The sequence below is a fragment of the Macrosteles quadrilineatus genome, unplaced genomic scaffold (assembly GCF_028750875.1).
Source record: "Macrosteles quadrilineatus isolate MER2022 unplaced genomic scaffold, UCM_ALF_1.0 Scaffold_4__1_contigs__length_99947679, whole genome shotgun sequence".
Lineage (NCBI taxonomy): Eukaryota > Metazoa > Arthropoda > Insecta > Hemiptera > Cicadellidae > Macrosteles > Macrosteles quadrilineatus.
The window spans coordinates 78,710,608-78,735,607 of record NW_026542597.1 but is presented as its reverse complement, the minus strand read 5'-3'; the positions used below and the strand labels follow the sequence as shown (position 1 = coordinate 78,735,607).

General features: G+C 34.4%; 1 protein-coding gene and 1 non-coding gene across 2 annotated transcripts in view; one reads left to right on the top strand and one right to left on the bottom strand.

Moving 5' to 3' along the window:
* The window catches only part of LOC128991487 (dynein axonemal heavy chain 7), an 80,017-nt gene that overhangs the window by 6,352 nt on the left and 48,665 nt on the right, over positions 1-25,000 (top strand). The window contains exons 4-27 of the mRNA XM_054414407.1: positions 429-533; positions 801-1,062; positions 1,995-2,138; positions 2,824-2,943; positions 4,429-4,562; positions 6,096-6,261; positions 7,484-7,638; positions 9,050-9,157; positions 10,013-10,125; positions 10,701-10,852; positions 11,787-11,962; positions 12,491-12,719; positions 13,397-13,603; positions 14,310-14,479; positions 15,724-16,003; positions 16,953-17,192; positions 17,829-17,994; positions 18,407-18,630; positions 20,330-20,464; positions 21,014-21,180; positions 22,023-22,209; positions 22,896-23,122; positions 23,909-24,090; positions 24,747-24,948. Of these exons, the coding sequence (XP_054270382.1) occupies positions 429-533; positions 801-1,062; positions 1,995-2,138; positions 2,824-2,943; positions 4,429-4,562; positions 6,096-6,261; positions 7,484-7,638; positions 9,050-9,157; positions 10,013-10,125; positions 10,701-10,852; positions 11,787-11,962; positions 12,491-12,719; positions 13,397-13,603; positions 14,310-14,479; positions 15,724-16,003; positions 16,953-17,192; positions 17,829-17,994; positions 18,407-18,630; positions 20,330-20,464; positions 21,014-21,180; positions 22,023-22,209; positions 22,896-23,122; positions 23,909-24,090; positions 24,747-24,948 (4,251 nt within the window). The remainder of the gene's footprint in view (positions 1-428; positions 534-800; positions 1,063-1,994; positions 2,139-2,823; positions 2,944-4,428; positions 4,563-6,095; positions 6,262-7,483; positions 7,639-9,049; positions 9,158-10,012; positions 10,126-10,700; positions 10,853-11,786; positions 11,963-12,490; positions 12,720-13,396; positions 13,604-14,309; positions 14,480-15,723; positions 16,004-16,952; positions 17,193-17,828; positions 17,995-18,406; positions 18,631-20,329; positions 20,465-21,013; positions 21,181-22,022; positions 22,210-22,895; positions 23,123-23,908; positions 24,091-24,746; positions 24,949-25,000) is intronic.
* On the bottom strand, positions 3,134-3,206 carry Trnav-cac (transfer RNA valine (anticodon CAC)). Its single transcript has one exon. It is a non-coding gene; the product is annotated as a tRNA-Val (tRNA).

The window sequence follows — 25,000 nt, the reverse complement described above, 5'->3', positions numbered from 1 at the left end:
GCTTTTGTCCCGGTTTTGGGTATTTTCTCTCTTCAAGCCATATTACAAGGCCACTGACTACTGATCCAGGCAGTGCTACTACCTTTGGGTGTTTTAGGGATCTACGTCCAATCTTGTGGTAACGTAGTACAATCACCGCTGCTCTTTGTTATTCGTCAGATTGAAATATTTGAATGCCAATTGCGTTTGCTGTTACGTGCCGCGCCGGGGCTTTGCCTGGGCCTTGCCGCCATTGGCGAGCGCCTGTTGGAATGCCTGCCGCACTAAACGTGTTAAGGATGCTATCCAGCACACAATAAATTAATTATGTTAGGCCTGTAAAATAATGGGGCTTAGATAGTTCCTGTGCAAAAAAATTACAATAGCATTGAAAACACCCAAATGCAACTGGTGTATAAGAGGAAGTAAAAACTAACTTCATTTTTTAGACTGAATCACACAGAAATGGTCAACAGTCTATGTGAAGTGTGCAGTCATTACAAAGAAGGGATTGTTTTCGCCATTGTTGACGTACACAAGAAGAAATGTAATGAGTAAGTTTATTTATAACACATTTTGTTTCTTGTGATAGCTAAATATATCTAATACCTTAACTTTTTTTAACAAAAGAACACTTGGCTAAAAAAAAAAAAAAAATAAAAGTACCCAATTTTTGAGAAAAGAGTTCTAGCCAAAGAATCCACTTGTGGGTAAGCCAAAATTAAAGGTTAACTTCTTATAAAATATTGTATCATCTAAATAATATAATGTATCTTTGTATCAAATATTTTTAATAATCTGTTACACGCCGGTTATTCCAGCATCTGTCTGAGGTTTGAGGAAGTGATGCACCGGGCTCTGTTTGTCCCCCAGACTACAGAGGAGTTGCTGGCGCAAGGCAAGTATATGCTGTGGGCAGCCACCAGCTTCATGGCTCAGATGCGCCAGGAGATTCTTACACTGATACAGTACGAGGGCAGACTTCTGGACCTGACGCCGTTCTCTACACCTCATATTGACCTGGTCACGACCACTGTCAAATGGCTTCAGAACATCAAGCCGGTGTTTGACCAGCATTCGAGCGTAAGTTGCAGCTTTTTGAGTTTCATGTTGGAGTATAATAGATTAGTGACTGACTAGTTTAGTTGTTATTTAAGTTATACAAGTTTTCATAAAGTTTTGGGACATGGAATCTGATCCCTCCCTCGGTTTAAAGGTACCCAAAACACAAGATTGGCTTACAAAAACCCTGCCAACTATAGAAATTCACTTAAGAAGTACCAACCAGAGAACTGTATGGTAGTCGACAACAGTATAAAAATCCATCTTTGACTGGGTTTGTGTTCAAAATAGGCAAATTCTCACCTGATGACTGATTCCAGATCATGAAACAGCATGAAAACTAGTGTGACACTAATTGTGATAGAAAATGTCCACGACAATCACTCAAATAACTTAATCTTAAAGTCAATCAAATAACAAAATTAACTTCAAACGAATAAGTTAAGTTTGCTTAAAGACGACAACTGACTCGGGTTTTATTTTAGTCCAGACACATGTTTTTGAGTCTAGTATGGCTTGCCTTGGCTCAATCAGAATCAAGCTAATGGGTCAAGTTTACATAAATTTTTCAAAACTTTTCGGAATCCAGCAAAATAAAAATAAAATAGTTTGGGCAGGCAAAACAACTTATGTTTGCATTTACTTATAACAAGCATGGTCCAACTTGAATCGTGCTTAAAATAAAATTGGATTGAGTAGTTTTGTAACTTAAGTGAAAAAGAGTTAATTTTGAAGTTCATCCATAATATATAAAAAAAATTTTTGAGAAACAACCTCCTTATCCTTAACAACCCCAATATGAATAATCTTCTCAGAAAGTATTTATTTTTGTTGGGATAACATATTTATTCCCTTAGTTTTTTTATTGAAAATCAGTAAAGGTTGTATTTTTATAAAATCATTAGTTTTAGTTATAAGTTGTAACTGTTCTTTTATAATTTTGATCCTAACAGACTTTTGAAGCAACCAAGTTTGAATTGGAAGACAAACTCCGGGACACGACAGATAAGTTGAAAAACGATATTAACAGTTTTGCTGACACTCTAATCTTTTTTAACAACATTGATGATACCTCCAAAATATTTGATTATGTTCAGGTAATCAACATCCATTTTAAATATTGTTGTACTACATGTGTAATTAAGTTTACAGGAAAAAACCGCAAGATTTGCATTATAATTGATTTATTATGAGTCAAAACGTGTAAAATATTTTGATGATTTAAGACAAATTTTGGAAAAACTGTTTGTACTTACGCCCCTTTTGTATTGTAAATGAATGGAAAATAATCTTTTGCAAATATAAATTCATTACTGTAAGAAAAATCTCATAAATTCATTACTGTAAGAAAAATATCTCATCAGTACTGTATTGTAAATCACAACAATATACAAAAATTTTATTCTGTACCGGTACACACAATTTTAGTAGAAAACTTTATATTGTTATAGTGTGTAATGTTTTCATTTTCAGAAGAATATTTTCATTTTAGACTGTACATTTACACTATAAAATAAAAATATTCTTTGCTACTCTGAAAATTCTAAATTTTGAGATTGTTTTGTTTTTGCAACTCTCAAAATAAAGTTAAAAGGCACATAAATTCTGTGCAACATATTTGTGTGTATGGTAAATCTAATTTAAAAATTAGGTAGTACAGTTTTTAAATTTGAATAAAACAACAAACGAAAACCAGTTATTATAGCCTTTACAAATAAATTAACGATAAGGCAAAATATTTTGAGATTTGAGTTTTGTTTATTTTATTTTTAAAATTTTCAGTTCATGCAGAAAAATCTAAGGATAATCGAAGGTTTTATATCAACAATAGAATGGATTAACAAAGAAGAACATCTGTTTAACTTTGCAATTTCCTCTTATCCTCTTTTAGAGGAAATAAAGGTAAGCTATATGTAAAATATAAATTTAACTGCCATGCAAATATAAAAAAAAAAAAAAAAAAAAAACTGTCAGAATCAATATGGCGAATTTTACAAACTTGTTAACTAATATTTAACAGAAAAAGTGCATCCTTACAAATAAAAAATATTGTTAAGTAAATTTCATTTGTGATTTAAAAATAAAAAGATTGTGTTTCCGCCCGGGATCGAACCGGGGACCTTGTGCGTGTGAAGCACACGTGATAACCGCTACACTACGGAAACTTGGTATCCTGAGCTGTCAACTAATTAGACAAGACAGAGTTAGTATTGCACTGCCATTGGGAATAACTGGTTCTTATATCAATTAGAACATTTAATTATAGATGCTAATATTATAATTTGTTTTTTCTATAATCAATTTAAGAAATTAAAACTGGTTTAGTTGTCTTTGTTTACTTTTGTGTGAGTGTGTAACAGTTTAAAAGTATGATTACAAAAATTCTCAGATGTAAAATAAACCTTATTAATAGCTAAAATGCCTAAAAAAGAAAATTAAACTTTAAAAAAATTTTGTCTTTTTCTTCTTAAGATATCAATGTTAACATCAAAAAACTTGAAAAATATGTTTGTTGCATTACTGTCCAGTCAAAAATAAACTAAATACTCTGCAAGTATTCTGTATAATAAATTTGCCACTATCTAACCTTAGCAATTCTTTAAATATTTAGATTTGTTAAGGGTAATATATCTGGACTAAATAAATAGTTTTAACTTTAAGAGTGTTTATAAGGTTTCAAGGATTGTGCTTTTGCAAGGATTACTTATTACTCTTTGCATTAAAATAACAATTATAACAACACCAATAAGCACTCCGAAAAGTAGTGGCTTGGTTCCAGCAGCTAGTTTTTCCACAACATTAAAATATTTTGTCCCATCTCACTTAATTACCATAACAAAGTTCAATAGCCTGTTCAAGGCTAACACTTCAGAAATGTTGGTGTTGTCCTTGCACTTGCCAATACAATGTCAAGGGTCTTCTTCTCCTTTCCACTCTCTTGTCAGCCTTGATCCGACATTGGCCGTTTCGCTATCGTACCACATGTCGGATTCAGGAAAAAAATTTAGTGAAAAAATGAATCATTATTAGTGTAATTTGGAGTTAAAATACTGGTAGGCTTAATGACCTGCATAGTAAATTAAGCCTAGGGCATGGGGCATGGGGCCTTAAAATGAACTTGGAAAGGGTTTTTAAGTAAGCAGAGCCAAACCTAAAAAATTTGATAAACAAGCCAAAATAATTGTTTAATCGAACATCCTGTTGATGCAAAAAACTCATGTTGGAAAGTTTGAACCAGTTTTTGAAAACTACTCTAAAAATATTTTCCAAGATTTTCAAGAATTTGCTTGAGCCATTTTGCCACATTAATTTAGATATATGGTTGATTACTTATTCATATTCTTTTAGTATAATACAAATAGCACCAAAAATATTTTGTTGTTTCAGGCTATCGTTTGCCCGTTTGCCAAATTAATATTCACATCATACAAATGGTACAATAAGAGCAAACTGTTTATGGATGGTGCTTTTGACGAGCTCATACCTGACCAAGTTGAGAGCTTTGTTGATGATAACTATAAGTATGTTGAAACACAAACTGTTTTACATATTTACTGTAATAGTACATTGAAGTTTTGGATATTACATAAAAAATGTTCTTTAGGCATTCTAAAGCTTCAACATAAAATATATTGTTTAAAAACAGTAATCTTATCATGATAAAAACTAAATGTACTTGCTAAGAGCAATAGTATTAAATATGTAAAGAATGTTATATTTTCATTGTAAATCTTTACATTATCATACATTTGTGACATTAAGTCCACGCACTTTCCAAATTAAAGTTTATCGGTACCTACATTATTTCCCCATTGACACTGCAAATTGAATAAGCTATTTAACCATATATTGTTGTATGATTAGTATTGAGTTTTATTTTGTTTTTGTCTCTGATGTGCAAAGAGCTAAACAATAAAAAATGTTAAAACATTTTCCCATATACTCTCAGTTTGATTGAAAATTAGAAATATTTTGGATTAAATTAATTGAAAAGCTAGCTTAAGGCTGAATACTACATGGAAGAAAATCTCCTGTTTGTGAAAAGATAAGGGCAGAAGAAGTTACCTGGTGAAGCCATATCATATACATTTGAAGTTATTGTTTCTTTAGTTATAGCCTCTGGGGTGTTGTTGATTGTACTAGGCACGTTTTTTAAGTAAGGGCCGTTTTTAAATTTCTTCGTTCCAGCACTGCGATTGGCATTTTCGACATTTGCGCTGTGTATGTGCATCTATTGGTAAGACATAGCCGGAAATTCGAGAAAAATCGGCCGTGTTTACATCCAGTTTCAAGCATTCAAAATGGTGCCGCCAATTGAGACTGCCGCCGACTGTGAAGTGAGCGCTGTAATTAGATTTTTTTTAAGAGCTTAAGGTGTGAAAGCCATTAAAAATCATCGACAGATTAGTGAAGTGTATGGCGAGAACATTATGAGTGTCATAATTGTATGCAAGTGGATATGGGAATTGAAATACGGTACCACGAACGTTCATGATGAGTAACGCACTGGGCGGCGTCATTACTGTCCCCGTACCCATGATGACAACCAGTGCGTTGCTCATCATGAGCTTTGGTGGGGCCGTCTTAAAATGTCCTTACCTACTTGCGTACCATTCCGTCACTCATAATGTTCTCGCCATACACTTCACTAATCTGTCGATGATATTCAATAGCTTTCACACCTTTAGCTCTTAAAAATCTAATTACAGCGCTCACTTCACAGTCGGCGGCAGTCTCAATTGGCGGCACCATTTTGAATGCTCGAAACCGGATGTAAACACGGCCGATTTTTCTCGAATTTCCGGCTATGTCTTACCAATAGATGCACATACACAGCGCAAATGTCGAAAATGCCAATCGCAGTGCTGGAACGAGAAATTTAAAAACGGTCCTTACTTAAAAAACGTGCCTAGTAGCATTGACTATTGGATACTGAAGTTGTTTTAATAGTCACAGATTGTTGAGTATGATGGCCTTGGGTGTAAATAAGGCAAACTATTTACTTTAGATTAAAAATAAAAATGACTTTGATAATATTCTAAATTTTTTCGTAGAGAACTTGTTAAGACGCAGAAGATGTACAAGGCCAAATGTAAGCTCCAGTCGTCTGAAGACTACTCTAGGAGATTCAAAGGTATTGTGGATGACCCTGATCAGGAGAATTGGCCAGCCCCACTCAAGATATGTGGCCAAGTGATCCAAAATATCAGAGACTTCAGGGTGAGAGATTTTACTTTTCATACTTTAGTTAGACAATCTGAGATTTAGATAGATGGTTGTGATTCTAAATTAAAAATATATTTTTCAGTTTTGAATAATTTAGTGGATATTCAATTAAATCCTAGAGTCATGTAAAAATCCAGCTACCAGGAGGTCAAAAATTGTGGATATTTATAGGCATACATTGTGGATGCGATGCTCCCTGGTGTGGATTAACGTCCATACTAGTGAGTATTACTACTACCCGTGGTAATATCCTGATAATTAGACCAATTTGTTAATTAAAAGGACAAATTCGCCATAAACTACAAGTTCAGATTCCACTATAAACTGTATATCTCTTAGTTGCCATTGGCTGTATGGGCTATTCAAGCTGTGTCTAAGGAACAGTTCGGCCTTAGTCACTAACAAGACTACAAGATTGCGCCATAGTCATTCTTCACTTATATTTGGGTTAGAATACGCACATAGTCCCCATCTTAAATAATTGATATAATTATGATAATTTAAAAAAGTAAATGTTAAAATTAAAAAATCTACATTTTTCCAAATTGAAAAAATCTGTAATAATTAGCACTTTTTCCTCATAAACAGGTTGTAGACTTTGCAGATAATCATGACATATAATATTTTTAGAGTGAAAGCTCTTAGTCCTCAGCACACTAGCAGCAGTTTTAATAGTGATTTTATTTGCCTTTGTACAATTAAACCCCAATAAACCAAAATATAGTTGGTGAGGCCGTTTTGGATTACGTATTTTTCTATACAGTAGATATAATAGTAGTTGAAATTCAGAGGTTATTTCCGCTCAAAAACATAGCTACAGTCGTTTTTACTCAATTTCAATTAGGTAATTTAATTGTATAATTTACAACTATACACTAGGCTATATCTAATTTTAAAAATAACCTTACCATTTTTAAAGTTTATTCTTTTGCCTTGCTATTTTTCCAATCTGTTCATATTTGTTATATTATCTGGTTTCGGTTAACCTGAGTCTAAGTTGTACAGGTTGCGGTTAAGAGGGCTTTTATCGTATAAGTGTTGGCTTAGTAATACTACTCATAGTACTTACATGCTTAGTTTTAATTAATTTACGAGATTAAAGGCAGTTAAAACCAGTGAAACAGTAAAAACAGTAGAACATTCTAGCAATATAAACTTGAATCTTTCCAAATTTATTTATTGTTTTACGGTTAAGCTAATAAGCTATATGTTACAGCAATATCTTCAAGTGGTAGGAATCATGTGCAACTCAGCAATCCGAGACAGACATTGGCAAGAGATGTCGTCACTGGCTGGCTTTGACTTAACACCCAACGCGGGAACCACTCTTCGGAAAGTAATCAACTCCAACCTAGATCACTTGTTAGACCAGTAAGTCAATATACTGCTAATTCTAGACTCTTTAATAGTTTTTGTAACAAAATAATGTTTAATCATTTTACATTTTTTAATTTTTTAACGCCCATATGTTTAACAATGGACTTGAAAAAGTATATGAGGCTTAAAAATTCTCGCTAAAGTAGTTAAACCTAGACTGGTGTCTTCGGTTTGTGTGTCCGATAGCGTGATAACTCGAGCAAAAATGATCCGATTTTTTTTAAGATGTCACAACGGTTACGTAGATGATTAAAAAATTGTAAATTTAAAATTACTATGTTATTCTTATGGGGTAAATAAACTGTTGTAGTTTGCTTGTTTATGGATATATCTTAGTCAAATTTGGCAATTTTGTTTATTTCATACTAAGCTATTAACATTTCAATAAAAAAAAAAAACTTCCTTTTATATCTTCCCCGTAGCAGCTAAACTAAGTACTCACTAAAATTAATGTTATTTAAATCTATATCTATAAAAGAGGAAATATGTATGTATGTATGTATGTATGTGTGTATGTGTGTGTATATACATTATGGACTCCGAAACCGCTCGACAGATTGTAATGAAACTTTCAGGCATTATTAAGCATCTTTCAAGGATGGTTCGAGTGAAGTTTGGTGCAAATCCGTTAAAAGGGCTCTGCCCCAGAGGGTTTTAAGTGGGCCAATGTCAGACTTTTTAATCTACAATGTTTACAAATAAATATAATTTAAAAGCAGATGTTTACTTTCACCAACTGTTTTATAGGTTTGAATAATCACAACACTCTGTATTAGCATTAGTCATGATTTGAAATAGTGCCACAGTGTTTCTACAGATTGCAGCACAGAAAACTATTTTACTTTTGGATAAGTCCAAATGTATTAAACCCCAATCCCAGCACACCTGTGCACTTAACAACGTTTAAATTCTCCAATGTTAAATATTAAAACATAAAACCTTTATCAAAGTACTGTATTATAAACAATAAAAGGGATGACTTTTTTAAATTTATGACAACAGCTAATTTGCAACCAAAAGGTGAGTGAGTGTAGCGAACGAACATCAACCTGGAGGCAATAAGCGTAGCGAACGAGCTAACCTGAAAACAAGTGAGCACAGCGAACGATTTCCAACCTGATGGTGAGTGAGCGTAGCAAACGAACTTCAACCAGGACGTGAGTGAGCCATGCGAATACTTATGAAGTTAAGCGGGGCAAAGCCCGCGGGTACAGCTCGTAGGAAATAAATCTGACAATTTTTTGGGAATATTTTATTATAAATCAAGCTGGGTAAATGAAAATTTGCTTAGTCTGCAGGTTTGCTGCGGCGGAGGTATTGCACTTTCCACCTATTTTCTGACTTCATCCTCTTGGATCAGAAATATGTTTAGTGTTTTTGAAGGTCTAATTGTTTTTTTTTTCAGATTTGAAATAATCAGTGCCGGAGCCACGAAGAAGATTCAGTTGCAGGTTAATCTTGCCAAAATGAAGACCGAGTGGGAAGGAATGGTGTTTAGCACCAGTCCTTACAAGTAACTATTATACTTGTCTAGCTTAATGCTTTATATTAATCTGATTCAAATGTTATCTCTAAAACCCTAAAAGTTCAATAGGGGGGGTTTGCTTAAAAAATCCAGTTTTGCTTAAACTACTACAAAACCAATATCTGGACGTACCTTCTTTAGATAATTTAATGATGATATGATTTCTTTCTGAATCACAGTAGATTGAGAGAATGAAAAATTACAGTACCATGATCTGCTATGACCCATTTCATTTTATATGACTGCCGATTTCAATATTCTTTGAGTATCATCTTCAGATCTTTACAACCAAACTTTTTCACAGGAGTTTTCCAATTAGTGGTTGGTTAAATTTTAAAATCTCTTTTGTCTTTCTTTCGTGTTAATTGCTTTGACACAACTATTTCAATGTAATGAGCCTTTTAATGGAAAGTTTTTTTATTGATATGAACTTGCCGCTATAATGGATTCAAAACTTAGAATCAAACAGGATGAAATAGACTTGCATGGCAAATTAAGGTAATTTAACCTTTAATTTACTAATGACTTGCTAATTAAAATTTAAAGGGAAATGAAATAATATTTTACATTCGGAAATGGTAAAGTGTCAAAATGGTTCAAGTTTAAGTGTTTGACAAAATAATCGATCAAATTATTTTGTTTTATTTTAATTAGATTAGAATTTTTCCAAAATAAATCGATAACACAGAGTAACCTCTAAAGAGGCATAGTAAAAATTTGATACAATTTTTATTTTCTGAGGTTTGATTTTTCAAGGGGAATCTTTAAATACTTTGAAAGAGATTTTTGACACAATAGGATATCAAAGCAATACAAAGGAATAAAACACTATTATGATTGCAGAGAAACAGAGCTTCACATTCTGACAGGATTAGACGAGATTCAAGCTCTTCTTGACGACCATCTTATAAAGGCTTTGTCCATGCGAGGCTCTGCCTTTGTCAAACCCGTGGAAGGTAGAGTTATATAGAATATTTGCAAATAGAGTTTTTTCTTGACCCCAGGACATTTTTCCCATCCCAGGACATTGAAAAACATATTTTATAGTATAGTATAGTATATAGACACTGTAGTTAAAAACTCTCTTCCTTAGTTAAAAATGCTGTCAGTGAAAGTGAAATATTCTAATTTTGTGCATATTGTGTAAAGTGTTGTGTCTCTTGTGTCATTTTGGCACTATCCTCAGTCTCTATCCTCACAAAATATCCTAACAATTTAGGCCCCTGTCCTATATGTTACATCCTTGAAATAACATTTTTTTTCACTTTGAATATGGTTTATTTCAAAACGTCTTACTTTCTGGATAGCCGTCATATTTTGCATCAAAACTTAGTTACCTGTGTTTGAAAATCTTAGTATTAAACTAAATTGTTGATATAAAATTAAAATCCTTTTTTATTGAGGCCAACTGAGAACAAGGTCCTTTCTCACAAATAATCTCAATAAGAGTAATAATATATATTGTTATGTAGTTCACTGCCAGTGATTTTTATTGAAAAATGATAGGAGATTTTATTGTACTTGTTTACAGCCGAAGTGAAAGAGTGGTATGCCCTCTTGGACAGGGTGAACAGAACTATTGAGGAGTGGGGTAAAGTTCAAGTCCAATGGATGTATTTCCGACCCATATTCTCCGCTAAGGATATCATTTCTCAGATGCCAGAAGAAGGAGTTATGTTTAAGGTAAGAACAGTTTAATTTTTAGTTTAAGTGAACTATTTTTGTTTAAACACTAATCAAAAAACAATTAGCCAACCTGCAAAGTTTTCATTTATCCTAATTAGTTGTTAGTGAAACCACAAAGAAGTAAGGTACAGAGGAAACTTGGTTATGGGACGACCGTGTGCTTTCAGATCTAGTATGTTGTGCCGGAAATATACTAGTGACGAGCAAGGAAGAGCCAGAGTGGTGAGCACTGTGTGAAAATTCCTATCACACAGGGCACAGACTCTTCCTCCACTGTAAGCGTTGTAGTACATAAGGACGCGGAAAGGGGGGGGGGGCAGTGTTGGACTTTGCCAGTGCCAGTGCTGGACACCACTTATGTGTTGAATGTCTCATCTGTACCTTCTGTGGCAGGACTGAAAGGGAGACCATTTGATATATTATTAACAAAACCGCCTTTGTTTGGATACCTGAGGACATTTAAAAAATCTTACTACTTACCAGGAATCTTTGTACTGAGCTGGTCAAATCAATAAAATATTTAAGTGTAAAAAAATAAAGTATATTAAAGTAAAAATTGTTATGAGACATCGAACAATTAAGTTATTTTTTTCAAATTTGTGCTTTTAACTGAGAGTATGATACAGAGAATGGTCTGTGTAGTCTAGTGGTTAAGTTCTGTCCTGATGGGATCAAATCTTGTAAATCACAATAATGGTTTTAGTTAACCATAACTCCTTAATAATGGTTTTAACTAATAGATAATGCCATGATCTAGTGATTTTGAGCATACCTACCTCAAATTGTAGGCATATTTATATAGAAAACTAAAAAGAACAGGTATTTCCGTCGAGGGGAACTTTCTCTGTATTGGGGATACCTCTACTGAAAGCCAAATGATAATTTTAAGAAGTACAAAATAGGTTCTTGTAGCTAAACAGTATTATTTCAGGAAGTTGACACAACATTTCAAAACCTGATGAAGCAGACAGTCAGAGAGCCAGATGTTTTGAAGACAGCTGGAGCTGAAACATTGTTGGATACTCTGAAAAATTGTACAGAACTTTTGGACCAGGTCAACACTGGAGTCAACAACTATTTGGAGAAAAAGAGATTGTTTTTCCCACGGTAGGTTAATATATCACTTTCTTTCATTCAACAAAAATAATATGTATTAGACATTGTTTGAATGCTTAATTAATTATTGTGCTAAAATCGCTCTTGGTGGGAGTCGGGCTGGATCACATACTCTTACAAATGGATTAGAATTTACAAGTTTGATCCAAATTTGGTCTATCGAAAAAACTGGATGGGATTTCTGATTTAGGCCACAAAGACCACAGTATCTACTTCTCAATCAGGAAGTTCCTTAACAATTTTTAAAATTCTGTATACCAAATCTTTAGTTTAATTGAAATGTAATACCTCAACTTTTTTTGTTTTTTACAACGTTATTCCAAAACACGGGACGGAAATCCAAAACATTGTTGCCTTGGTGTCACTTTACGTTGTGTTACCAATTGTGTATCCAACTCCCCAACTTGTTTAATCTTTTAACCTCAGGCAGTTCAGATATACAGTATTTGTTTATTACATATTGGTTGACCATTTCCTCCTGACAATCACAAACCACCTTGAGTATTTATTCTGTTTCAGTCTCTTTTTCTTATCAAATGATGAAATGCTTGAAATACTGTCAGAGACTAAAGATCCATTAAGAGTTCAACCTCATTTGAAGAAGTGTTTTGAGGCTATTGCAAAATTGGGATTCGATCAAGACCTGAACATATACTCAATGTTCAGCTCTGAAGGTGAAGAAGTAAAACTGGTTGAACAAATATCAACGGCTGAGGCGAGGGGGTGTGTGGAAAAATGGTTGATTCAGGTATTTGAAAAGTCTGTTTTAAATCCTGTAAAAGGAATATTAATGCATAATAAGCTGCAAACGGAAAAGGCTTATTATGAAGTTCTGTTGATGAAATAGTTGATAATCATAAATTAACAGACCAAGCCTCTGATCTAAAGAAATTGAGAAGAAATTAAAATATTCCCAGTGTGTTCCCTAATTGAAAATTTCTTTATTAAAAAAATATTCTGTCTCTATATTGTAAAATATTCTAGTTTCAGTTTAAGTGGAAACTTAATATTTTGTTTCTTTGATAGAAATGACCTTGTCTTTGCTTTCATGAGTTAAGATAGGCCTAATTTGTTTTCAGTTGTTTCATAATTATTTAGTAAATATTTCCTGATAAACCGACAAAATATATCTGATACTGTACAGATAAAAGGCGAATGGTTTAGCCAGTATGCAATACAGAAGGCACTGGATCAAGGTATTAAAAAAATCAAATGGAAAATTTCATATTCCAAGAACCCTAGATGGCATCAGTAGTTTTATCCAATAGAAAATCATTACATTTGCCTGTACAAATCAGAATACTTGCCTTAATCATGTAAGCGGAAGATCATTTAACACAGTTGTAACACCATGAGATACAGAAGACATTGTAAGCATATTCACTGCACAAAAACAATGAAATATACTTAACACATACATTGCAGGTTGAGGATCAAATGGTCCAGTCAGTACGCCATGAGATCCAGAAGGCATTGGATGCATATCCGACCACTCAGCGTACTCTGTGGGTTCAACAATGGCCGGGTCAGGTGGTTTTGTGCGTAACTCAGACATTCTGGACAGCTGATGTCCACGAGAACCTAAACAAGAAGTCGGTCAATGCTGTCAAGGAGTATCACAACTTTTTGAATGTGAGTTTTTAGTTTTATCACTGGTGTTTGACATTTCCTATCTATGTTCAATTTGGTTTTGACCTCTGTAAATTGGTATTGTGGTGAAGTAATTAATCAAGAAGATGAAAATATGTGTGTTAGTTAAACATGCTGATATAAATCTGGGGTGTTGAACCCTGAGGTAGTGGTTATCAATTACTTGTAATGTTCAGTTTTACTGTGTATGAAGTTAGAGACTACAGCATAATAAGTACCAGCATTAAATCGAGACAGGGGCACAATGCTGTATTTAAATCGAATACAAGTGAAAGATGGGTGTGGAACTGAGTGAGAGCTTCACAGCTCTGTTATTGACCAAGTCTAGCTGTCACTAAACCAAGATCATTTTGTTAAAAGCCCAATGATAAAGGACAGTTGGGTTCAGTTTCAAACAATCAAAAAGCTACTTGTACTGTGGAAAAAACCGGCTACCTTCTCACTACCAAGCAAACACTAACCACTCGGCTAGTCAGCAAGATCGTTTTGCAGCATATATAGTGATTTCATTATTCAACTCACAATCTTCTCAACTTAAAAACTTAGTCATTACAAGGCCTAACTAACTATGAAGAAATTGACTACAATATGATTTTGAAGGAATGACTACTGAGTTTTAGTACTCTGTCTCGATGAATAAAATACTTGAATTTCTACTGAAGACTTGTTATTCATTTCTTTGTGACAGGATCAACTCAGTGACACCATCCAACTAGTGAGAGGAGAGTTGACCAACCAAGCCAGGATCACTCTGAGAGCTCTGGTAGTGTTGGATGTTCATGCCAAGGATGTGGTTCAGGACCTCGTGGAGAAGAAGGTCACATCGGAAACTGACTTCCAATGGCTAGCCCAGCTCAGGTCTGTTGGTGTTTTCATTGTACTCTATTAAAAAAAAGTAGTTCCAAGATTTAGTTTCATCAGTCCTTTGACTATCAATACAACTAGACATTCCATCCCCATGTCAAATTTGTAGCCAGCTTTATCCAATAGTCAATGGTTGTACATCTATACTTATAAAAGGCAAAGCCCTCACTGACTCACTGACACACTCACTCATCACTAATTCTCCAACTTCCCATTTACCTAGGAGGCTGAAATTCGGTACACCGATTCTTTGGGCATTAAATAGGAAAACTTAGTAGTTTTTATTCTTATCGGGCTTTCGGGCTCCGCCCCAGTGGCTCTGGAGTTTCCCACGTTAACCTTATGATTTTTCATATTTAAAAGTAATTAATGAATCTTAACAGCTGTTTCAATTAAACAAGTTGGTTCTGTTCTATGATGTTCAATAGCATTAAAGTTACAAGGATTATTAACAGGGTGCATCACTATTATTGGTTTTTAATTTATGACAACAGCTAATTTGCAACCAAAAGGTGAGTGAGCGTAGCGAACGAACTTCAACCTGGAGGCGAGTTAGCGTAGCGAACGAGCTAACCTGAAGGCAAGTGAGCGCAGCGAACAGGCTCCAACCTAAAGATGAGTGAGCGTAGCGAACAAACTTTAACCAGGACGTGATTGAGCCATGCGAACGAGCTCATCTTGAAAATTAAGAACTTAAACGGGGCAAAGCCCGTGGGTACAGCTAGTATTTCATAAATCCCTTACTATTGTCTAAGATATTAGAATTTTTTGATTCTTTAAATGCCATCAGCCGTTTTTGTTGATTTTTTCTAGTGGAACGGTATTTAAATGCTGGGTTTAAGCTTGCCAATGCAATTTCAGCCTATTTTCCAATCCTATTTGAAACTTAATTTAAAGTTATTGGTTTCTAAAGTGGACCATATAAGGTGGTAAAACAACTTAATGGTTCATCTAATTGGCAGGTTTAGACAGGAAAATTAGTCAGAGAATGAAGTTGGGCATGGTAAAAAGAATGGATGGATTCCGAGACAAGATATGTGTGCAGTACTACATTACCACAATAAATAAAAATGGTTACAGCAACAAAATATTTTTGTTCAGAATAATGCTAGACAAATATTTGTTACTTCTTTATTTGCTGTACTTGGCTATGGTCAAAGCAACCTGTGTTAGTGTTCGTGTGAGTCTTGTACAAATGACAGTCCAAATCACATACTTCGTACTTTCCATTTTACCAGGTACTACTGGGAGGACGATACACTGGTCCGAATCGTCAATGCGACAGTCCACTACTTCTACGAGTACCTAGGTAACAGCGACCGGCTGGTGATCACACCTCTGACGGACAGATGTTACCGCACTCTAGTAGGAGCTTACCACCTGCATCTCAACGGAGCCCCAGAGGGACCAGCGGGCACTGGCAAGACGGAGACCACCAAGGATCTGGCCAAGGCTCTCGCTGTTCAGTGTGTTGTGTTCAATTGCTCTGATGGATTGGATGCACTCGCCATGGGCAAGGTGGGTACTAATGGCTGTAAACTTGTTGGAAGTTTGTTGCATGTTTATTAAACATTCTCTATTTTTCTACGTCTCTGTGTTTGGTTTTGTGTGCCCTGGTTGTGAATTTCTTGAGGAGCAAGCTGAGCTGGCCTAGTGGTAGAGTGAAGGACTTTGGTGTCAGAGGTCCTGAGTTCAAATCCCACCAATTACCAGTGGTTTATAATTAAGTGATATGCTGCAAATCTCTAGGTCTAGCCTGATGTCATGTGTGAAACGGTTTCGGGCTAGAGCATGTCTTAGGATGTGGAGGTGGGGTATAAAAAAGTAGTAAATGAGTTAGTTTCAACAGTATAAAGAAACTTGAAGAATCTTTATGTACAAAGAAAAAACATATACATATATACCTATTTTTTTGTTGCTTCGTTGCTTGATATCAACCATGATACATTGGGATGGTAATTATATATTTTTCTTACCAAGGAATTTTCTAGTTAGTATTTGTCAATTGATTCTTTTATAGTCAAATTAATTTCTTGATATTAGACCATACTGAAAACTTCCCTTGGAGTTAGCGGACATTGTTTAGCCGCTTCTGCACTATTATTGTTGTCTAGGAACAATTAAAAGCATTTGACAAAGGATTGGTCCTATATACACATTTTTCAGGAGTTGTAGTCAAGGAAAAGTTTCTACTTGGTACCCTGTTGTGTTTGCAAAGGCCAATTTGTCCCTGTATACCAAATCTCTTGTACTGAAATTCTTTAAATATTCCAAATTTAATTAAAAAATATTTTTTCTACGATTTATCTCAACATAAGGATGCACAAATTAGCTTTGGGTGAGGGTTTATCTTATGATACAACTCTCTCTACAAGGAAAAAAATGTTGACTATTGAAATTTAATTGAAGAGCATACAAATTAACATAAGAACATAAGAATTAAGATTCATAACTATCTTTTTTTCAGTTTTTCAAAGGACTAGCATCATCTGGGGCTTGGGCGTGTTTCGACGAGTTCAACAGAATAGAGGTAGAAGTGTTGTCGGTTGTGGCCCAACAGATCCTGTGCATTGTTCAGGCAGTCAGAAACAAAATGGAGAAGTTCATGTTTGAAGGTACTGAGTTGACGTTGAATCCTGCCTGTTATGTTTGTATAACAATGAACCCTGGGTATGCCGGCCGCTCTGAGCTCCCAGACAATCTGAAGGTAAATTTTTTACTAAAATTGGTGTTAAATTTAGAACTTGAAAATTATCTCTGAGTCGTGGGAGTAAAAATTAGAATTTTCATTAAATTTTTTTTACAAATTTTTTAGAGCTTTTTAATATTTTATTTGCACTATGTACTTGCAAGAACGATTAACTTCTGAATTTATCGCCCAATCTTTTGCAGCATATTGAGAAGATAGCGGAGTTTATCGTACTTGCCGTAGTGCTTGTTTTCAATGATAAAAAATCCTCAGATCCTGGTTCACGTTGTAAAGGATTTTAAATTAACGAGCTGTTCTAATTGTAACAGTGCAAGAGTTTGGTTTTAGAGACCTTGGACCAAATGTTGCCAACCACCGAAGTCTTTTAGCTTTGTGATTGATTATCCCGTAACTTGGTGTGGGGGCCCACACCAAGTTACGGGCAGGGCACATGTGGGCACATTTCTTGATTAAAAAGTAATTGGTCCCTAAGTTGAAGGGGTCTTTCTCTGTTCTGTTAAACTCCCTCTACTGATATCCTTACAGAATTGTAACAAAAAAACTGATTTTACTGTTTCTTTGATTGTTACCACTAAATCTCTAAAAACAGTCATGGTTGGAGTAACTAAACTAAAGTCGTTATTTGTATTGCAGGTACTTTTCCGCACTGTTGCGATGATGGTGCCAGACTATGCCATGATTGGAGAGATCTCTTTGTATTCCACTGGGTTCATCGATGCTCGTAAACTTTCCGTCAAGATAGTGACCACTTACAGGCTGTGCTCGGAGCAGCTGTCTTCACAGTCACATTACGACTATGGTAACTTTTACGAATTCTCAATCTAAAAATTTTCCAGTACAGTATTTGAATTATAAGATAAATAATAAGGAATTTAAAATGTTACAAAAATAATAATAATACTATTAAGGAACAAATCTACGCAAAAAACTCTCCTTTCAACATTTTTACAAAAAATAAAATTGTTTATTTATTTTTACTATAGGCCTAACAACTAAGCAAATGTGCGATAGGTTAGCTTACTTTGCTTTAATTTTTATTGTTACGGTTTTTTCAATTCTCCTAGGATGTTTTTTTAATGTAATATTTTAAAAATAATATCTCATTTAAATGACGTTTTATAACGTTTGATATTTATGTTTTGTACCAATTTATAATTTTATTGCTGATGGCAACATATTTTACTGCAGTTGATATTAATATTCTTTTATAGGAATGAGAGCTGTGAAGACAGTACTCACTGCTGCGGGAAATTTGAAACTAAAATACCCAGATGAGTCTGAAGACGTTTTGATTTTGCGTTCAATCATGGATGTAAACTTGGCTAAGTTCTTGAACCAAGATGTTCCACTTTTCGAAGGCATTGTTTCTGATTTATTTATTGGAATCAAACTTCCTACTCCTGATTACAACAAATTTATCTCTGCAATGAAGAAGGTATGCATCATAATCATCTATTGTTTTTTGTAAGTAACATGTTTGTCTTTGAAATAAAACTTTGCCTCTTAACACACTTAAGGTGAGTCAGGTCAGTGACTCAGTCGGTAGCGCAGAACTATTGAATAGGTGACAGCAATTACATAGGTTCTTGTCCTAGAGAACGCCACAATAGTATATTACGTTACTAGTCCTGAAAATAAGTGTTTACCGGACGAGTGTGGTTGTTCCCGTGCGAGACAAAGTCGAGTACGGGATTACCATACGAGTCAGGTACACACATTTTGGACAAGTTACGTACGATAGTTTACGCCATACTACTAAATCTGTACAAATCCTTATATATTTCCACCAACTAAAGGACTAAAAATCACTAGTCATAACCTATAAGAGAGGTTATGTTTTTGTTTATAACCACTCATTGCCACCTAAATACAGTATAATCAGCTGATTGGTGTCCGGTAAAACTCATTACAGTACAGTAGTACGCAATGAAACCCTATTTAAATAAGCCAGCGGCAAACAGCTGTTTTCTGGAATACTTGCGTGGGAAGTTTTTCAAAGTAACGTAGTGTGGCGTAAAATTGTTATCAGTACAGTTCAGTTTTGTACTGTACCAGCTCACCCCTTGCTTTTTGCTGGATATGAAGACGCTTTAATGGATCTTAGAAGGTGGTTTGAAATAAACGGACTAAAATTAAATCCAGAAAAAACACAACTAGTAAAATTTAATACGATACAATCCCGAAATTTCACACATAAAACAAGAACCAAAACTGTCAAATGTACAAAATTTTTAGGTTTGTATGTTGATTCAAATTTAACCTGGGCCAAGTGCATTGAAAACATATTACATAAGCTTAATTCTGCCTGTTTCCAAATGCTTTGTTTGAGAAATATTTTGGATATGAAAACACGTTTAATGATATATTATGCCTATTTTTATTCAATATTGCATTATGGGATTGAATTTTGGGGATTCTCATCAGAAATAGAAAAGATTTTTAAAGTTCAAAAAAAATACTTAAGAATAATGACATTTGCTAAACGAAAACAATCATGTAGACCAATTTTTAAAGAACTTAATATAATGACTGTACCAAGTTTAATCATTTTTAAATCCTTATTAATGGTACAGTCAAATTTTGAAAACTTATGTGCGGAGAATTTTGACCATCCATATAACACCCGTTTCAAAAAGAATTTTCAGTTTCCGATTCACCGATTAAAATTAATAGAAAAAACACCAAAATATATGGGAAAGAAATTGTTTAATAAACTGCAACCAAAATATAAAGATTTAATAAACAAAACGTCTTTTAAAAGCAGCCTTGCCTCATTTCTTGTAAACAAAATATATTATAGTATTGACGAATTTTTTGAATGATGGTAATTTTTAAATTAGCAAATATTATGTTTTATAAAATAACCCAAATAATTATTTGTAAGAATCATTGTTTATTTTTTAGTATTTTAGGTACTTATTATGATATATGATTATATTGACAATGTCACCTGTTTTTGTAGCTTATGCTATGTAATCTGTAAAACGTTTATGTGACAATAAAGATATATTTATTTATTTATTTATTTATTGTTCCACGCAGTAGCTCAAGGGCTATTTGGATGGGAAAATGCAAAAAAGTGTAAACAAGTAAAAAAAGTCCACCGATTTAATCTAGTAATGATTTTATTTCAGGTGTGTCAACAGAGGCATTTACAGCTGAGGGATTCTTTCAAGACAAAAATAATTCAAACTTATGAAATGATGATTGTACGCCATGGGTTTATGCTGGTTGGGAACCCGTTTGCCGGTAAAACATCAACACTTCATGTGAGTTAATAAAATTGATTTTTCGATGATAATTCTTATCCATAATGTAGGCCTAAGTACAATGATGCAAATTTTCTTTTCGCTTTTAGGTGCTAGTCCTTAGCTAAACTATTAATTTTTTTTTATTGTGTAAAAAAATTTAGAAGTTATCAGATGTGAACTCAAAATTTTGAAAAATGGGTAGGCCTAGTAAAATAAAAATATCTAGAGTACATGAAGAGATGCATATTTTTAACCACATACTCCATACACCCTTACAATTGCAATACAGTACGGTATCTTAAAAATCTTAAAAATATCCTGGTTGTGATTTTAATCTTTTTTTCCGAGTCGGTTCTTATTAGTTTCTAAAAATATAGTTTTTCACCTTTAAAACCAAACGTTTCAACTCCAACAAACTCATACAGTTAGAGCATTTCTCAAATAAGATAACATATTGTTTACACTGAAAAGAATCTATAGAAGTCCAAATTAACTCAAATATATATGTATGAATATAGTTATCAAATGAATATAATGTGTGATATGTGCTGTAAGGTCTCATTGCAGGTTCTAGCCGACGCTATGACATTGTTGAATGAACAAGGTGTGAAAGGCGAAGAGAAGACATATTTCACCACCATGAACCCCAAAGCTATAACCATGGGTCAGCTTTACGGCCAGTTCGATCCCGTGTCCCACGAGTGGTCCGATGGAGTCATAGCTAAGGCTTTCAGGTTTGACATTACTGCATTCATATTTTTACAACTAGCAATTTTTGTAAATTTTATAATCCTTTTCAAGTTTTTTTGTCAAATAGGCCTACAACTTTTAGCGAATTTCCCGTATGAATAAGCAATTACCGTAGCAATTTCTTTCCAAACCATTTTGTAGAGCTTAAAAAAACAAATTATTTATTTAGTACATTGAAGCATTATGATGCGCCAAATGGTTACACAAAAAATTCCAAAAAAATGTAAATTTAAAATTCGCATCTTATTCTAAGGATAATCAGTAATCTGCTCTAATTTGCTTGTTTATGAAGGATACATTGATTAAATTTCGAAAATGCATTTATTTATCACTTAACTATTAACATAAAAAAAATTACCCTCCCTGTTGCAGCAAACCCAAGTACTTGTTAAACTAATTCTATTTAAATAGGGAATAAATGTGATATTTTAAAGGATACATTTTAGTGTCAATCCAATCAGGCAAATAGAAATTCGCTTAGTCTGCAGGTTTGCTGCGGCGGGGGTATTTACGTATGAATCTTAGATTGTCTAGTGATTCAATAAGCCATGTTAGGCAGCTGCTTTTTCAATCGTCATAACTTCATAAGATCAGCATTAGTTCAAGGGTGTAGATAAGTTAAACCTGTTGATATTACTATCAGGATGACCATTTCAAATGAACAACTAGACAGTAACTAATGTCATAATTATACAGACATAACATCATTGATAACCAAATTATTGTTTTTATATACAACAAAGTGATTTATTGGCTATTTGTTATATATAACAAATAAAAATACAAGTTCCTGTTTAATGGAAATAAATATTTATTCAATCTCCAGGGAGTATGCAATGTCCGAGACCAGTGATCGCAAGTGGGTGATTTTTGATGGACCAGTTGATGCAGTTTGGATCGAAAACATGAACACAGTTCTCGACGACAACAAAAAACTGTGTTTGAACTCTGGAGAGGTCATTAGCATGACATCTTCAATGTCGATGATCTTTGAAGTTATGGACTTACTTCAGGTATCTGTTCCTCTTTTCTAAGAATAAATTTACTCGGAGGCATTTTTAAAACTATTTGTGCTTTTACAGATAAATTGTTCAGTCATTATTGTATAATGTTCAAAATTATAAGGTTTTGAGTTAGGTATCTGAAATGTATATACATTAGAGAAAGCAACTTGATTTTTGAGCCAAACGAAACATAGTCCAAAACAAGTGAATGTGCACCAAGTTAGAAAATCGAGAACTGACTTTTAGAGAAGTTAGAAAAGTTGTTAGTTTGTAACAAACTTTAGGGAATTTATAATAATAGCAGAAAGTTGGAAAAATTCACAATTTTACTGCAGTTGTGGTAGACAATGATAATGTCTCGGTGACCATTGGAAATGTTTACAATGTTGCTACAAATACAGAATATGTTCATAAATTTTTTGAGTCCGCTAAACATGATCTTGATGATCACGGGTTTAAAATAGTCATGATAACATTACACCAAATTTATGATTACTAAAGATTCTGGTAACCATATCCGAATTGCTTTAAAAACATCCAGGATACAAACCCGTTAAATTCTGTGACTGGAAAAGAGGATTACAAAAACATTAAAACTAAGATTTCATTAAAAAGTATTTTTAAATGAGTGCAAGTTTACAATTCTTGTACACTAACTAACTAATTACAAGAAGAAAAACAAATCCTGCTAACAGGCGTCGCCAGCCACTGTCTCACGGTGTGGAATGATCTACATGGAGCCTGCTACGCTGGGTTGGCGGCCACTGGTGGAGTCGTGGGTTGAGACGGCTCCTAGAGAATGGGCAGAACCTCACGCCCACAACCTGCTGGGAACATTGGACTGGATCTTGCCACCCCTGCTGCAGTTCGTCAGGAGAAACTGCACCTATCTTGCTACTGCGGGCGAATCAAACATCGTCAGGTAACAAGATAGCTTGTAAAATTGTATTTTTTAGTTATATTTGTACAACTTTGACATGCCAGAATGTGTATTTTAAGGTGAAAGGAGTGAAAGATGAATGTTGAATGGATGAGATGATAGCTTTGTTACTGACTAGCTGATTCTTTAACTAGCCATTTATTAAAAGGTCATTCGCCTATTGGTTCTGATGATTATTGTAGTGTACAATCAAAATCTATCACCACTTACCATCTTTAACATATACTTACCATCTTGTGAGTTAACAGTATAAGTGTAAATATATGTTTTAAGTGTTATTAGAAGCATTGTTATTTAATTTCTGCATTTATTAAAGTGAGAAACAAGGTGAGCTGGGAACAGTTTAGAAACCGTCAAAAAGTTTTATGATTTTACTTGGAATAGTATTGGCAACCTTTGGATCAGCATTATGTCCACTCATTCAGCTATATAACTATTTTATAAGACTGCAAAATGACAAAAACACTACCTAGGACTCTATCTATAGTAGTCAAAACAAGAATAAAATGTTTGAAATGTAGACAATAATTACTAGAAAATGCACATGGAGCTTATGAGCACACTACTGACAAGTTTGTGGAAAGTTGCAACTCAAGCGAGTCACTAGATTCCAAGCATAACCACAATCTGAAACTTATGAAAACTATTTTCCTTTTACTAATCGAAATGGAAAATGTCTGCAAAAATATCTTAAACATAAGCTCACCAATACCAAAAATGACCTTCAAACAAAGTAGGTACTGATTATGTATTTCCGTTTACCCCCAGGACCACAATCAACCTAGTGGAGATGCTGATGAGGGATGCATGTGCTACAAATGAGCATCACACACACATGCTAGTGTGGCTGCAGGCCTCGCTGTTGTTCGCTGGAGTGTGGGGTGTCGGAGGCGCGCTCAACACTGCCTCCGCGGAGCTGTTTGATACCTACTACAGAGACCTGTGGCGGGGTAAGATTCAATTCAGTCAATTATTTAAGATGGGGACGCCACTAGGTGCGTGTTTTAACCCAAATATGAGTGAAGGATGAGTGTAGGATGAGTGGCGCGATCTTGTAGTCTTGTTAGTGACTAAGGCCGACATGTTCCTTAGACACAGCTGTTACTAGCCCATACAGCCAATGGCAACTAAGGGACCTACAGTTTATTGTGGAATCCAGACCACATTTTTGGTTTGAAATTAACGAATTGGTCTAATTATCAGGATAGTACTGCGAATAGTCGTAGTACTCACTAGTGCGGACGTTAATCTACATCAAGGAGTATCGAATCCACAGTGCATGGCTATAAATATCCACAATTCGTGACCTCCCTAGTAGCTGGGTTACAGGACGATGCCACCGTCCCAGTCATATTGTGTTTGTAAATATTTTTTTCTGTAATGTCTACGTCAGGGAAGGGAATGCAATTCAAACCTCTCAAATCTGTATGCAGTATTGCTCAAAGGAAGGTTTCAGAAATTAATATACCAAACAAATGTTAACCTTCTTTTCATTTTAAAATTTAGGGCAAATAAGTAACATGAATTTAAAATAATTTTATATTTAATCAAGTAAAGTTCCTAAATATCTCATTATTTTGATTAACTTTGTGCTGGTATTTTTCAGGGAACAACCCTGATCACCCAGTCCCGGACACGATAGATCACATAGATATACCAATCCCTACCGAGGGCTTGCTTCATGACTACTACTACGCTTATCAGGGCAAAGGGGCTTGGAAGTACTGGCCTGAACTGTTGAGGGGGATGAAGTTAGAAGAGACAATCAACATTCAGCAGACTTTGGTGCCGACAGTGGATACGGCGAAGTTAGTTTGTTTTTAGGATGTAATAAACAGAGCATAAATGCCTACGTTTAAT